Here is a 16,957-nt window from a genome sequence, read left to right as displayed (position 1 = left end):
ATTTGATATCCATTGTCTGCATAAGTCTGCTAAACTGAGAAAAGCACAAAAGTTGTCTGATAGTTATGGGCTGTGGTGCAGATTGAATGTCTTTAATACAAAATAGAGGAATGTTATATGCTCCTGCTAACATGAGAGATGTCAGAGGTATTGAACTTGTGGCCCCCACAGCTGCAACTTTTATTTACTTTAAACAATGTTTTAGTTACCTTAGTTAAAAAAGTAAAACTGCATCATGCTGATAGTTGAGGAGAGATTCAGAAGCTGTAAGTAAATCATCTATGTACTCAACTAGTGTAGATTCAAATGGGAGCTCCAGCTTATTTGATGACCATCAGAGTAATCTGGGATAGAAAAAAATGCTGAAAAATATGAATAACTGATAAAGCAGTTTCAATAGGAGTACTAGAGCTAGGAATTATTGCTGGATTTTGTATTACTTGGAAAGTAGGCAGAAGACTGCATTTATAGCTCTTAAGTCCTGGAAAAAATGATTTCCAATTTTTTAACTGGCAATATAAGGGTGTTACTGGAGAAGTCTGTCATCATGAGGGCCAGGAATCTGTTCATCTTTGATAGCAGATCAGAACAGAAGACTGCATTTATAGCTCTTAAGTCCTGGAAAGATGATTTCCCATTTTTTAACCAGCATTATAAGAGTGTTACAAGGATATTTGGTCAGCAATGTAATTCCTTGATGTAATAGTGCTGAAATTACATGTTCATCCCCCTTCTCTTCTTCAAGGACTGGCTCCTGGGTTTTAAAGTATAAATCCTACTTTACTGTTGTGATAAGTCCACAATCATGGGGGATAGACTGGAGAAGTCTGTCATCATGAGGACCAGGAATCTGTTCATCTTTAATAAATCCTATTTCACTATTGTGATGAGTCCACAATCATGGGGGAATATACTGGAGAAGTCTGACATCATTAGGAGGGCCAGGAATCTGTTCAATTTTAAAAGTGGATAAACGTGTGGCTGCATCAGGGTGCACACCAAAGAACTGGGATATCAGAGAAAAAGATTCATCTGTAATACTTAGAAAGACTCCATCATGAGAGTAGTACATAATTCATTTTAACTTGCTTAACAAATATCTTCCTAGTAAGTTAAGTCAGACAGAGCTTGCAACAATAAATATATTATGTTCTTATAAGGGACATATCTGATTTGTAGTGGAACAGCTTCCAGATAGTCTGTGGGTATTTCCAAAACTCCCACTCCTCGAACAGAATGCTTAGGATGAATGGAATACTGGTGTCTTGAACCTTGATCTGTACAAATGGACCCTGTTGGTCTTTGTGTTTCTACCTACTTCATTTTACTTTTGCATCATCTTAAAAATACTCAATTGTATTTATTACTGCTTGGTGTAACTCATTCTAAGACTTTTGGTTTAAACACTTGGGCTTCGGACCAGTTGTTTTGCACTGAGAGGGTTTGTGGTCTGCACTGTTGTGGCAGAACAGGTAGCTTACATCCTTCTAGGTTGAGAACTGCTGATTGAGGGCTCAGTGTCTGTTATTCTAAAAGTGTATTAATTCTGGTTTAAGCACTTGGGCTTTCAAGCCAGTTATTTTACATTAAGAGGGTTCGTGGTCTGCACTCTTGTGGGAGGAGAGGCTGGACTCTGCCCTTCTGAGCTGGGAATTTCTGGTTAAAGGCTTATAGTGCATGCATATCTGAACTGTTTCTTACTGAAGTTAGTGCGCCTTGTTTGCTGTGGCATAGACTGGATTCGGGCCTGCTGGATCTAGCTTTGTTTGTGTAACTTGAGCACTAATCCAGACATTCTCTAAAGTATTCAATGGTATTTATTACTGCTTGGTTGTAACTTGATTAAAGTGTAGCTATCATTCTAAGTCTTTTGGATTAAGCACTTGGGCTTCAGACCAGTTGTTTTACATTAGGAAGGTTTGTGGCAAGCACTGTGGTGGCAGGACAGGTAGCTTTCATCCTTCTAAGTTGGGAACTGCTGATTGAGAGCCCAGTGTCCAAGTGTATTAGTTCTGGTTTAGGCACTTGGGCTTCAGGCCAGTTATTTTACATTAAGAAGGTTCGTGGTCTGCACTCTTGTGGGAGAAGAGGCTGGACTCTGCCCTTCTGAGCTGGGAATTTCTGGTTAAAGGTTTATAGTGCCTGAATATTTGAACTGTATCTTACTGAAATTGGTACACCTTGTTTGCTCTAGCATAGACTAGATCCAGGCCTGCTGAATCTAGCTTTGTTTATATGCTTGTTGTTTGTTTGCTTGTTATTTCCCTGGAAGCTAATTCCACCTAATACGCAACTTCTCAGCTTCTGTGGATCACTAGTGATATCTGCATTGCTTACTGTACTTATTTCCTTGTTTCACTTGAAAGAAAGTTACTGTTTGTCGTTTTGCATTTAGTTACTTGTAACACATTGCACTCAAGTTACCTGGCACTTGCTCACTAAAGCAATTATATAAGTCAGCACTAAAAATTAAAAGCACTACACCCTCACTCCCCACTGGCCCTTGTTTTCAGTTAAGGATTTCCCAATATTATTCTAGCATGTCCAAAGGTCAGTTGTCAATCTCCTCTCGGTCCAGCTGGTGAATCTGGGAATCTTGAGGCAATGTTATAACTGCCTCATGTACACAGACAACCCTCTCCTCCTCCCACATAACACAAATACTTGAGAGATGCAGCTATTTAGCCAAACTGGAGGCTGAGCTCTCTCAACTCAGGACTGGCAAGACCAGACAGGAGGAGAAGGCAACTACACACACCACAAAACCAGCCTCACATAATGCTACCACTCCACTGAATCAAACACATAAACACACAAAGACATACTCGGAGGCTCTGAGTAAAAATTTACCTAAACAGCAGAGGCCTCCAAAGCAGACACCCAAACAACTGCTACCTCAAGACACCCCACAAGCAACACATAAACCACAAAAGCAGTGTGCGAAGCAGTCACAGCCCTTAAGGCCAAATACAACACCAAACATACTTGTCATAGGTGACTCCATAGTCAGACACACTGACGTCCCACTCACCAGGCTGAACAAGGAGAGGGTCACAGTAAGCTGCCTATCGGGCTAGAATCCGCCACATAACACAAGCACTCGGGTCACTCCACGGCAAGTACAAATATGACACAGTCATTGTCCATGCTGGTGTGAACGACCTGAGACGTACCTCCCTAGACTATATGAAAAGAGACATAGAGGAGCTCTCTGATTATGTAGCCCAGGCAGGTATGACCCTAACCCTGAGCAGTATCCTTCCTTCACCAAGAATGATGCCACAATATAGAGACAAGATGATCAGCTTTAACAATTGGCTTAATGTCTGGTGTCATTCAAAGGGGATCCAGTGTCTGTCTGCCTGGGATTACATGCTTGACAAGCCACGCTGCTTCGCAAGGGACGGCTTGCACCCGTCACCCCTGGGATTCCGGATATTGGCTAAGGCTCTTGCTACCCCCATAGTGCCTTTTTTAGGCAAGGCTCAAATTCTAAACCTACCACCCTAGAAAACAAAAATGGGAAGAAACTGAGGGTAATGCTGCTCAATGCCAGAAGTCTAAATCTCAAAATGCACGCGCTTGAGGCCCTTCTCAGTATGGAGAACATCGATGTCTGTGCTGTAACTGAAACCTGGTTCAAGGCTCCTGAGAGCACCCCGGCACTATTAGGTTTTACCTCATATCATGCGTTCCGGCCCCAAAACCCCCGGACCACACCACAAAAGGAGGGGGTGTATCCATATTCATAAAGGATACCCACACCTCCAGGTTGGTGGCAACGCACGAAGCTTCGGAAACCATCCAGGTGCAACTAACCTTAGGAAAAACTGCTCTACAAATTGTAGCATGCTACAGGCCACCCTCTCAAACTCAGGAACCCCACACAGCCTTCCTGAAGACACTGGAGGGTATAAATGTATCTCCAAACACCATCATATTGGGTGACTTCAACTACCCGAATATAGACTGGGAACATTACTCAAGCCCTAACTTTCTAGCCCAACGGTTCCTGGAGTTCATAAATTCAAATGCCATGGAACAGCTAGTCACTGTTCCCACGAGAGGAGAAAATATACTAGATCTCATTGTCACAAACATGGGGACAAAATGCTCCACACCGGAAGTATATCCCTCATTGGTGAGATCTGATCATAAACTAATCTCACTGGAAATCCACATCCGCCCCCACCCCAAACAAAAAGACCATAGTGAAGAACTTCTCTAAAGCAAACTTCACACTACTCAAGACTGGTGTGGTATCCTTCAAGGCCCCTGAGCCAGTGGAAACCACAACCCAAGCTGCGGAAGCCCTTACAAATGCCTTCTATGAACACCTCCAGGACTGCATGGATCAGGCAATCCCAAATAAAACCAAGACTCTTTCCACAAAGGGCAAACGTCCAGTCTGGTGGACCCCAGCCATTAACAAACTTTACAATAAGAGGAGAAAGCTATTACATGATAGAACAAAATCCATAAAAGGGAAGTCACCCTGATCATTATTAGTAAAAAATACGAGCACTCATAAAATCAACTAAGGCCAATTTTGAGAGAAAAATTGCCATGGATTCAAAGGACAATCATAAGGCCTTTTTCAGCTATGTTAGGAACCTGGGTGGAAACTCCCAGATATGCTCAGAATTAGTTCAAAATGATACAAAATCACTGAACCCACAGACATTGCCAACATACTGGCAGACAGGTTCAGTGCAAACTTCACCCCTCTCCCCTAAAGGAGAGATAACTATCCCAGCCGAGTGTAGCCTCCCGGACATCTCAAATGCGCAGGTGAAAGCTGCTCTCTCTAAAGCTAAAAACACAGCATCAATGGGACCGGATGGTGTCCCCGGCTGTGTGCTACACGAGCTAAATGAGGAATTAAACCCGCACATAAGGCAGCTGTTTAATCTCAGCCTTACCACAGGATACGTGCCCAAGGAGTGGCGTGACGGCAACTGTGGTCCCACTCCACAAAGGCGGCCTCTATGGACCCTGGTAATTACCGCCCCATAAGCTTAACAAGTCTAGTCTGCAAAGCTATGGAGAGGATCATAATGGAGCTCATAAACAAAGATATAGGGGACTTGCAGACATTGGACCCGACCCAGTTTGGCTTTGTCAAGGGAAGATCATGCCTTTTGAACTTGGTCGACTTCTTGAAACAGTCACCAAGGCCATTGATGAGGAAAGGCAGTCCATACAGCCTACCTTGACCTTGCAAAGGCTTTCGACACAATACCCCACTCGGGTATTGTAGAAAAACTTACCAGCTTAAATGTAAACCCATATGTCACAAGATGGGTTGCAAACTGGCTTAAGGACAGAACCCACAGGGTTAGAGTTGCTGGCGCTATGTCAGACTCCAAGCCGGTCACAAGTGGTGTCCCACAGAGCTCGGTCCTTGGCCCCTATTGTTTGGCATCTACTTCTCAGAAGTACAGGCCAACATGGGAGGACTTTGGCTGACAAAGTTTGCAGACGACTGCAAACTGGGCGCCATAGTGGAAAGTGCATCGGACACGGATATCCTTCAGAAGGGACTCACGGAAACAGATAGCTGGTGCCAGAGCCATGGCCTGAAGTTAAACACCAAAAATGTATAGTCATACCCTTCGGGAAAAACAAGGTAACCCCAAGCTACCATATAGGTGGCAATCCACTAAGCACAGAAGAGGTTATCAGGGACCTGGGGACCCAGGTTGACAGTGGCCTTTCTTTTGACACTCACGTTGCTAAAGTGGTTAGAAAGGCCTTCTACATTGCCCACCTGATCATGAAGGGATTCACATCCAGATCTAGTGAGGTCATTGTTCCCCTGTACTCTTCACTTATCAGACCAATGATCGAGTACAATGCCCCATTCGGGATGTATCTCACCCGACATCTGCAGCAATTGGAGAGACCCCAAAAGTTCCTCACCAAAAGGATAAAGGGACTCCAAAATCTGTCATATGCTGCCAGATTGAAGAAACTCCAGCTCTATTCAGTCGCATACCGTCTGCTCAGAGGTGACATGTGCCTGACATACAAGGCCATGTCCAACCCGGAATTAATGGACATGCTCCACCTCAAAAAATCCAAATCCACCAAAACCACTAGAGCAAGCGACTTAAACCTTAGCACGGATATAAATAGGACGTGCTGGAGGGATAGATTTATCACTCAGAGACTCCCTATGCTGTGGAATAAAATCCCGGTCCATGTGAGGCAGAGCACCTCGCTGACTCTGTTCAAGATAAATCTAGACCTGTGGATGGGAGATCGTAGGTTTACCCCGGTAATCATCTCTGTGTCACTGCTGGACAGAGGCACAACAAACTAATGGGCACGGTATTTTTTCATATAAGGGGTGGCGTAAGCCACAAAGATTTGGGCTAGGCTTATAAATGCCTTAGGGCAGATAGCCTAGTATAAACCTATGAACCTATGAACAAGTACAAAAGGAAATAGCTGTGATTCCTGTTCATGGTTTTCCTAATTATCTTGCTGTCAAGTCAGAGGCTGCCAAGTAGAAGTCCACACCTGAAGCTGCTGTCACTGCCACTGTGTTGTTTGCCAAGGGGGAGGGTTTGTGACAAAATGATTTCTGTCAAGTGGAGGTGAGACTGTTGGTTGTAAAAAAAGGACAATTATTATGCCAATGATCTCCATGTCCTCAGTTTAAGAAGCTATTTGCACTTAGCTTGGTTTCCATTAGAATCTATCTGAAATTCTGATAGAATTGTCCCTGATTTTGATATGGCAGTCCTTGTAGGGATTGTTTAGGGGGTCTACTGAGATACTCTAAATCTGCCTGTTCCTCCTACCCCACTTTCCTTTATCTCTGCTCCCTTCCCCACCCCCCACCCCACCCCATTGGGTTAATCTCAAATTACTTGACTTGGATAATTATTTGTCTATTTATTTATCACTTTTGTTTACAGAGAAAGTCTGATTGGGCTCAGTGAGGTAGCTGAAAGTTAAAATAGGAGAAATTCTAAGTATTATAGCATGTAAAATACACAACATCCATTTCCATTAGCATAAAAATCAATTTGTTTTTCAATTTTTTGCTGTGGTGCAATGTTGATGATCTCAAAGCTGTGCAGCAATCTATGCCTGGCTTACAAGGCATCCTCTGATCCCACACAGATGCATTTGTTGCACATTCACAAAGCAAATGACATCAGAAAAAAATCCATTCTAAGGATTTAAACATCATCTGCAATATAAACAGGACACATTGGAAGGACAGGTATTTTCTCAAAGTTTACCACTTTTCTGGAACAGGCTTCCCATCCATGTGACGCAAAGTTCATCCCTAAACCCATTCAAACATAACTCTGTTCAATGGATGGGAAATCACAAATTTACCCCTGGTTTGGCACCCATGTTCTTAATGGACAGGGTCAGACTTTGAACATAGGTCAGACTTTGAACATAATAACCAAAGGCAAACCAACAATTTAAAACTCGAACCACCAGATGGGTTACCAAGATGCTCCAGAAAAAAATTTATTGCATTAGTTAAGCGCTTTCATCTGTATCAAGGACAAGACTTCATCATAACAACACCAGTAAATTTCACTTCCCATAAATACCCTCACCAATAAGTCAATTAATTAATTACATACTTACTGTTTAACTAGTTAAAAACACATCACTTAAATTTGCTAAAATTGTTAAAAATATGTAAATGTGTGTAATAATGTTGAACTATAGAAACACAATAAAATAAACAAGTTTTTATAAAAAACAACCATGTCTTTTCAGTTTTAAAATACTTGATATACTAGTACATTTGTTTAAACCTGGAAAAACTGTGGCATTGAGCCTCAACTGCCAACATAACTCACATGCCTCAAGCTGTTCAGGTACCACCCTTCCCTGTACGTTATTAGTAACCTGTTGAATCACTAAAAACTGAAATTTATGATCATTGTATCTCTCAATGTGCCTACTTAATGCATTTGTTTCACTCATTTAGCAATGTTAGAAATATATCCAAAGAATAAAAACAGGCAGAGGTAAGGCTCCAGTTTCTTCAGCTGATTTATTGCAAAACACACAAGGCTTCTTCAGGTGTATAAAAAGCAGCACTCAACACACCCATTCTTATACTAAGCATTAGCTAGTCACATGATTAAAAAGAGAAAACTCTTAAAGGCACAAAGAACAATTGTATTCAGCCCACAGTAAAATGCATGGTAAAATATATAAAAACTTCATTACAAAAACCACATTTCATAAAAGCAATATTATAAAAAATGCATATTACAAATACATATAAACCACATAAATGTAACAGATTCTACCTACGTAATGGTGTATTTTTCAAGATGGGTCTCAATGGTACATGGTCATTAAGACCATGTCCTGTGTTAGCTCTTAATCTCACAATCCATTTAGCCTCCAGGTTCTCAAGTTTGAACTCTGGTGTCACCACCCCTCAAGTTCTCATAACATTTACCTAATGCCATAAATGTAAAGGTGTGTTGATCATTCATTTCTTTAATGTGTTTTGCTAAAGCATTGAACACACTACCATTCTTAATATGGTATAGGTGTTCCCTGATCCTATCCCTTAATAGTCTATCGGTCTTTCCCACATAGAATTTACTGCATACTTTGCAAGTAGCAAGGTAAACCACATGTGAAGTATCACACCTTGCACCGGTTCTTAGTGTATAAGTGTTTCTTAGTGTATAAGTTACACCAGTGACTGGATGTAGAAACTCCGTATCTTGATTTATAAATTTACAGAGCTGGCACCTAGTGCACGGCTTAGTCCCTGGTGTATCCTCAGTCCTGATTTGGTCTCTGGGATTGCAAAGTTGTCGCCTTAGCGACTTCTTATTTTTAAAAGTAAGTTGTGGATGTGTTCCTATCAGGTTGCTAACTTGTTTATCAGATGTCAAGATATTCCAATGCTTGCCTATGATGTCTGTGTAGTATCTTATATTTCTAGAATAGCTAAAACACATTTTAAGTGGTTGTGAGATTTGTTTCTGTTGACCCCCGTTGCATATATCACTCTCTACCTGTTCAGAGAAATAGGGCCTGGCTCTACTGTGTCTAGAGTTTCTCACTGTCCTAATACTTTGATTGACAAGTTTCTGGTCATAACCCCTCTCTGTTAGTTCTATGTTTATCTTGTCTAGTTGTTCCATAAAATCTGTTTCTCTAGCATTCAGTCTAGAGGCCCTGTAAGCTTGATTCTGTGCAACATTCTGAAAAATGTATTGAGAGTGCATGCTATCTTTTCTTAGTAAACTGTTCACATGACATCCCTTCCTAAACATTTTAGTGCTCAGTGCACCATTAAGTTCTTGTATAATAGAGACATCTAGAAAGCTAACTTCAGTATATGAACAGTTCATGGTGAATTTAAGGAAATGTGTTGAAGCATTAATATAGTCTACAAACATCATTAGCTGTTCTATAGACCCCCCCCCCATAAAAGGAAGAGGTCATCTACAAACCTGCGAAAAAATAATATGTCATCTTTAAAGTCACCCACGGCCAAATTATCTTGTTCCCATTTGGACATTACAGCATTCGCATAACTGTTAGCACATGATGTTCCCATGGCTACCCCGTTGCATTGCCAGTAGACCTTGTCCCTGAACATGAACACATTATTCTCCAGTACCAGACCTAGTAGTAACCGTATTAGGTCCACCATATCTCTATCATACTCTCTGGTTTCAAGCATTAACTGAGTTAGACTATTAATCCCCAAATCATTTGGAATAACAGTGAAAAGTGACACCACATGAAGGGTAACTAACAGCATTTGTTGTTTACAGGCTTGTTGCTGTCTTTCACATGCAAATCTGTATAAGTCTCTCACAAAATGTTCAGTGTCCTTCAAGATGTAGTCTGACTGTTTGATCAAATTCCTAAGGAATTTCTCCACAAAAATAGAAATGGACTCAGTGCACCAGTTGCTTCCAGCTACAATGGGCCTCATAGGAGGATTTTCCCTGTTTTTGTGTATCTTGGGTAATCCTTGAATCACTGGGGTAGTGGGGTTAAATATAAGAAAGTATTTTAATAAATTTTCATCAATGAGACCCATCCTGGCTATTTCCATTAGCTTGTTGTGCACATATTCAACCATTCTATTAACTTGTGATAAAGTAGTGACTTTATAAAATGTGTTATCAGCTAATAAAACAAGCATTTTCCTATCATAGTCTTCCCTATTCAAAATTACAATCTGTCCTCCCTTGTCTGCAGGGCATATCATGATACATGGATTCGTTTGTAAATTATTTAATGCTGTAAATTCATCCTTGGATAAATTGCACTGTCTGCTGCTACTACTAGGGTGTAATTTTTGTTCATGAAACACTCTATAAACATCATCTAGACATAACTGTTCAAATGCAGAAACCAAAGGATTTAACTTGGGTAAAAAAGAGCTTGGTTTTTTAAACATAAATTCCCCATTTTCACCATTGTTAGCATACATAATTTTCAACATTAAATTGCGTGTAAATAGCTTGATATCAAATACAATTTCAGTAATGTCAGAGTCAGCAGTCGGGATAAAAGAAAGTCCTTTTTCCAACACATTACTTTCATATCTGGATAGAGTATAGGTAAATAAATTAACTATTAATTTTTGCTGTTCATGAAAGCTTTCTTTATCGTGTATGGACTCACCATTCCTTCTGGGTGCTTCCTTTTGCTTCTGGTCATACTTCTCCCTCTCTGTTGTCCCTGGTTCAAGCCTCCTCTTCCTCGGCTTATAGACCTGTTCCTGGTTGGAAGAGGGAAAGTCAGACCTGGAGGTCATAGGCTTTCTAAAAAAGAAGTATGGATGCCATCATCAAGATCGCATCTATTCAAAGCTTCACCAGTCGCTTCTTGATGAAGTTGTGCTGTGGTTGTGATAGTTTTCCTTCTTACCACTGTTGTCTCAGTCGTTGGCATGATGCCACCTAGGTCACTAGTTATCTGAGCCCTCCCCTCATCCATTTCCTGGATGTCTTCAGGCTCTCGATTGATGGAGGTTGTCGTGGCTGCTGTCCGATTAGCGGAAACCTCAATGATGCTTCCTTGATTGATTGACTCAACTACAGGGGTTTGAGTATTGGCCCTGTTGTGATTGTTAGCCACTCTCGGCCACATAAAGACGTGGCCTCGTGAAAAATCTAGTCTGTCTCTGTATAACTTTTTTAACTTGATTTGTGTTAACTTGCGAGAATAAACATGAGCATTCTCAAGCATGTCATTTATTGGCTTCACAATCGAAGCAGAGTCATATTTTTTACACAGATCAAGATATCTGTTCTTGATCTGAAGTAGCAATTTAGTTTCTTCTTCTTTTTCAGCAAAGTCAGACAATAATTTTAAGTAACCAGCTGAAGAAACTGGAGCCTTGCCTCTGCCTGCTTTTATTCTTTGGATTTGTTTTGTGTTTTTGCAGAGGTACCTGGTTAATGTTGGAATTATATTTTACTTTGCTTACTAATGTTAGAAATATGTTCATAAATTCTGATTTTAAAAAACCTAGTGGTTTTTCCCACATAAAAGGCAGGGCAAGCATTTAACTACATTTGTAGAGATTCTTGGCACTTTTTATCTAACCTCAATATGGTCGATTGAACAGGGGAGTTTTATTTTGTAACCATGGATGTGTGTAATCTTTTTAGTGTTATACCACATGTATTAGGCCTGCAATGGCCAGAAAGACAGTTAGTAGTTTCCTACAGGTTTGAAGGACATAGGGTTAACACTTTTGTAGCGTTAATGGAGGCAGTTTTAGACAATAATTTCATTTTCAATTTTTTTAGGCAAAAGGTAGGTGTGGCCATGGGAGCAGCATGTGCCCCCACCTTTGCCAACCTGGTCATGTCCTAGTGGAAATCCAATATGGTGTTTGAGAGTGAATATGCTATGAATATATCTAAATATACAAGATTTTTGGACGATATTATCTTTTTTGTTTGGAGTGGTACTTTACTCAACTTGAGGAATTATTTCAATATATTAATAACTCTGTTGGGTTTTTGAATTCTACATATCATTTTATTGCAAATGCCATACATTATTTGGCTGTGAAAATTTCTTTTGATAATGAACAAAAATGTTAACATCCAAAATTTACAGAAAATCCACATTTTCATATTCATATTTGGGCTATTCTAGCTGTCATCCACCACATCAAAAAACAAAAAAAAAAAGAGCTGTAGTAAAAGGCCAATTGATGAGGGCAGCTAGAATGGTGACAATGGATTCTGACTTTATGCAAGAAATTGATTTTATAGTAAATATGTTTTTAGCTAGGGGCTAACCAAACCCTTATTGGCTGGAATAAAAAATGAAATTGTTGAGAAAAGGAATAAGAAAATATATTCATCTATTTTGAAAAGGGTGGAGTCAAATGGTTTAACTTTCGTGGCTACAATAAATGGTGCAACTAAAAAGATGAACGGCAGATTTTCCTTTATATGCACATACAATAGAGATACTTTGGATGTATGTGCAACTATGAAGAAAAATTGGCCTTTATTGATTTCGGATCAGGATTTGTTAGATATGTCTGGAGATACTCCCAATTTTATATTTAAGAGGGATCTTAATTTTAAAAACCTTTTGGAAAGGGGTTGGTGTCAAGTGAAAGATGTTCAATCAAATCTTAGAGAAGGAAATTTTAATGTGGGAGGTGCAACCAATGTACATATTTACTTGAAACAAATCATTTGTTTGTATTGAATGGTTTTAAAATTCACATTCATTCACACTACAATTGTTGTTCTAAGAATATAGTATATTTAGCTAAGTGTATGGACTGCCCAGCCTTTTATGTGGGAAAACCCGCTAGGTTTTTTAAAACCAGAATTTATTAACATATTTCTGACATTGTTAAATTAGTGAAAACGAATGCATTAAGTAGACACATTGAGAGATATGATCATAAATTTTAGTTTTTAGTGATTCAACAGGTTACTAATGACATACAGAGTAGGGTGGTACCTGAACAGCTTGAGGCATGTGACTTACATTGGCAGTTGAGGCTCAATGCCACAGTTTTTCCAGGTTTAAACAAATGTACTAGTATATGAAGTATTTTAAAAATGAAAAGATGTTTTTTTTTATAAAAACTTGTTTATTTTATTGTGTTTACATAGTTCAAAATTATTAAAAATATTTCCATATTTTTAACAATTTTAGCAAATTTAAGTGATGTGTTTTTAACTAGTTAAACAGTAAGAGTGTAATTAATTAATTGATTAATTGGTGAGGGTATTTATGGGAAGTGAAATTTGTTGGCATTGTTCTGATGAAGTCTTGTCCTTTATACAGATGAAAGTGCTTAACTAATGCAATAAACTTTTTTTCTGGAGCATCTTGGACAGTCTTTGAACACTTAATGTGTACGACTGTACATCATAACAATAACATTTCTAGGGGTATTGATACATGTCAGCAATATTTTGAAAATTTTAGGTAAAGCTGGCTAGGCTTAAAATGGATCTTGGGGCAATAGCCTAGTAACCACCTATGAATCTACGAATGACATAGTGAGCTTGGGTAACTATTTCATGTAAAAGTGAACCTGGCCAATTTAGGCACACCTCTTTAATCTGAGCTCATATGTGGGGTAGTCCTTGGTGAAGGATGGAGATAATCTACTGGCATCCTCACTCTTGGTTGTTTTGGGATGTACTGAGAAGGATTTGAACATGTCTATCATGCATTGCAAACACCTATTTATAGAGTCATCTTTTATCTGTGACCAGCTGAAGTACACTGTGTAAACAGAACTATTACCATCAGGCTATGGTTGATTAACCATCAGAAATTAAAATATCTTCACATTTTATGCTGACAGCATATGCTGTTTCATTGTTATCATGTTCTCAACAATGTTCAACAGTAAGTTTCATCCTTGCACAGCTAAACACATTATTATTGTTCTTGTTGTTGTTACTATTATTCTTTTTGTGAGGATGTTTTTCTCCATCCTATATTATCCTACAGCTCCTTACTCAGTACTGCACATCCAATGCCAGATCTGCCTGCTACTTCCTTAACCCCCAAGATCACCTTAGATCAGGCAGGGGCGAACAAAGAACTAAAGGGCATCCTGGGTGTCTAGCTGTTCACATCCATTAATGGGAGTACTAGTTTTATGACCTACCTGTGTTGCTTCTCCCTGCCTTTGATCACTTGTGGTACGTTCAAGGTGCAGTCATGCAATGGGGATGTGTGGCATATCACCCCATCTCTTTGAAAGTTCAGCCTGCTACTCAAATATATTTTATAGGTTTTAATTCCACTCATTTTATTGGCAGTATAGCTTACGCATGGGTTTTCAAGCATTTGCAAGCTTCCTCTTTCTAATAGGGACATAGGTGGCAGATCAGGGGTGAATTTATAGTTCTCCTCTTTGGGCCCATGCTTTCTAGTGTGATGTCCCCAGCTTCCAGTAGAGATTGTCACACGAGATGCTATTGAATTCCGCATCCACTATGGATGGTAACACCCATCCCTCCCTGTCACGCCATCAGATGTTTGACCCATTAATCAAATCCTGGTTGCCTGGTAGTCAGGGATTTATCCTGGTATGCTCTAGAGCAGCTAAGCACATTACTAACAAAAGGTACTATGTCAAAAAGAAGGAACAAAGCTTGTTCCAGTCGTATGTTACAGACTGCATCTTAAATAAAGATAGATTCCACTGCGACTCCACTTTGTACATCCTTCCATGTCACATAATCCCTTCACTTCCTATGCTGACACTAAAAATAGGGAAAATTGCTTGCTTCTCATTTCTGTTCAAAAAAGGAATGCAGCACGTTTTTAAGTACATGCTACATGTATTATGCTCCTTTGTGTCTGTGCTGCTTCAAAATAAGGCTTGGGCAGCTCCCATGCATGTTTTTTGTGCCCGTTCTTTTTGTAGGATTTGAACATGCTCTGTAATGAGCATAACAAAAAAATAAGGTATATTTATTTACTCAATTATACATTTCTGCTTTGATAACACTAAAATAAAATAAATATATTTGCTTACTTATGCATTTCTGCTTAAGCTGCCTTTGCAGGAGCTATGCAAAGGAAATTGGTAAAATAAATTACAAAACTTGAAGTTCTGCATCGTATGTCTGTACATTGTGCACATGTTGCATCGGCATCTAGTACTGCTTGGGGGCAGCCGTTTACATAAAACAGACTTTGTCACATTATAATTGTGATCTAACTGCAGAAATATGTACGCCTTGCTTCCTGTAGGTGTGCCCCACTCAGTTTACCTGACATCTCTGCTGAAAATTCATTAGTCTCACTTTGTCACTGCTCTCATGCAGATCTTACAATGTTAGCTGCCACTAGTTTATAGAGACATGCTTGCAAAGTGAAGGAGAAAAATAGGTCAGCCATCATTCTCTGTGTTGGAAGATGAAATTTCATGTCCTGGTTGGAATTTTCATTCTTGTTTTTGGTGAGTTCTTTTTTTTTTCTGATCGGTGCCATTCATTGCATGGGTAAGTGACTATTCTTTTGTCCTTCATAACATTCTGCATCAACTCAGTTATAATGACTTTATAGCACCTTAGAGTTTTAGGTGTGATTGGGGCAACAATGGCTAGAATTATAAGTAGTCAGGTTTCCATTTTCTTTAGTTTTCTCCTTCTGGAGACAACCCCATATATGCATCTAGATTCAGGACATTGGTAAATGTCACTTTGTTTTTTTGTGTGCTAGTTGTCTGTAATTATGACATGTCCAGCTGTCTCTACTGGGAAGTATTACAAAGGGCATTATATTCTCTACAATTCTTTAATGTGGACACACTGTAGCTCCTTCCAAACATAACAATGTAAATATATATCTGTGGAATTTAAGTGTGGTGTCTGATGGGGAATATAATGTCCTGGTAGTTTCCCTCACAAGGCTAGTCTAAGATACACAGCTATATCAGTAAGATGTGTGGCGATACATTTTAGTGAAAAACATTCACAGATGGTTACTAGTGTTCTAAAAGTCTATAAAATGATGCCAGTTATAGGCAGCACAACGAAGGAGGCATGACTGCAGTTGTAGTGACCCAGGATTCATTAACAAATATGGACGGTGAAGGAGTGAGTCAGGAAAGACAGAAGTGATTGGCCAGTGTCCTTTCCAGAGAGGATGGCGGTTAAATCCTGCTGCTCGAATGCCACCTGGTAGGTGGCCTGGCACTATGTTAAGCATAATGACAGCAAGTACAGCCACTGCGGGCTGCTAAAAACTGCATTTAGAGTTTGGATTTGTAGAACTATGTATCTGTGTTTCCTAGGCACTACAGGCCATCTCCAGCAAGGTGCTTGCCAGCCACCAGAAGTCAAGGTGAGCATAAGTAATTCTGAATGCAATAGAGACATCCTGATTTCCTTTGTTCCAGTCTGTCAGAGTAGGATTTGTACGTTATATGTGGCATTACTACCCACCTCCCTATGAGTAGATGCCCTTGTTCATTTAGAAAGCTGGACTTGTGGGTTAAGAGGAGGATTGTGGGATTTAAGTGGCAACCTACAGGTGTGACCAAAGGCATTTAAATCTTATCCAGATGATGTTTTTTTTCCCTATAAAATCATGCGAACAGCCGTACTGTTCAGATTAGTCAATTTCAGAAAAAAAAAATCTGTATATATGAATTCCTGCTCATGCATGATTATGATAAAATATAAATCAAAAGGAACATATCTTGCTTGTTAATTAACATCAGACAGGTAGAAGTATGACATTCGTACAGTCCATAGCAGCAGATAGAGCTCTAATGTGCCTACAGTGGGATGAGTTCTATATAATGGTGCCTACAAGGCTCAGCCATGGACAGAGAAATCTGTGAAACTTTCCTGTGGGGTGGATGAATTAGGAAGGGCAAAAAATTAATGCTGCATTAAGTAGAGCTGTCAGCTGTTACCTTCCAAGTCCTGAAAGACCTGGCAAAAAGGACACCGGACCCTAAAGCACCAAA

The 16,957-nt window shown here is 39.7% G+C and overlaps 1 protein-coding gene across 1 annotated transcript in view; it reads left to right on the top strand.

Moving 5' to 3' along the window:
* Nucleotides 1–15,273: 15,273 nt before the first annotated feature.
* LOC122813743 (serine protease 27-like) overlaps nt 15,274–16,957 on the top strand; it is a 284,170-nt gene continuing 282,486 nt past the window's right edge. Inside the window, exon 1 of the mRNA XM_044086216.1 lies at nt 15,274–15,439. Within this exon, the coding sequence (XP_043942151.1) occupies nt 15,397–15,439 (43 nt within the window). The 5' untranslated portion in view covers nt 15,274–15,396. The remainder of the gene's footprint in view (nt 15,440–16,957) is intronic.

Source organism: Protopterus annectens, chromosome 10.part0 (genome assembly GCF_019279795.1).
Source record: "Protopterus annectens isolate FY-2018-M chromosome 10.part0, PAN1.0, whole genome shotgun sequence".
Lineage (NCBI taxonomy): Eukaryota > Metazoa > Chordata > Ceratodontiformes > Protopteridae > Protopterus > Protopterus annectens.
Note: the sequence above shows the minus strand (reverse complement) of the source record. Positions and strands in the feature narration are given on the sequence as shown.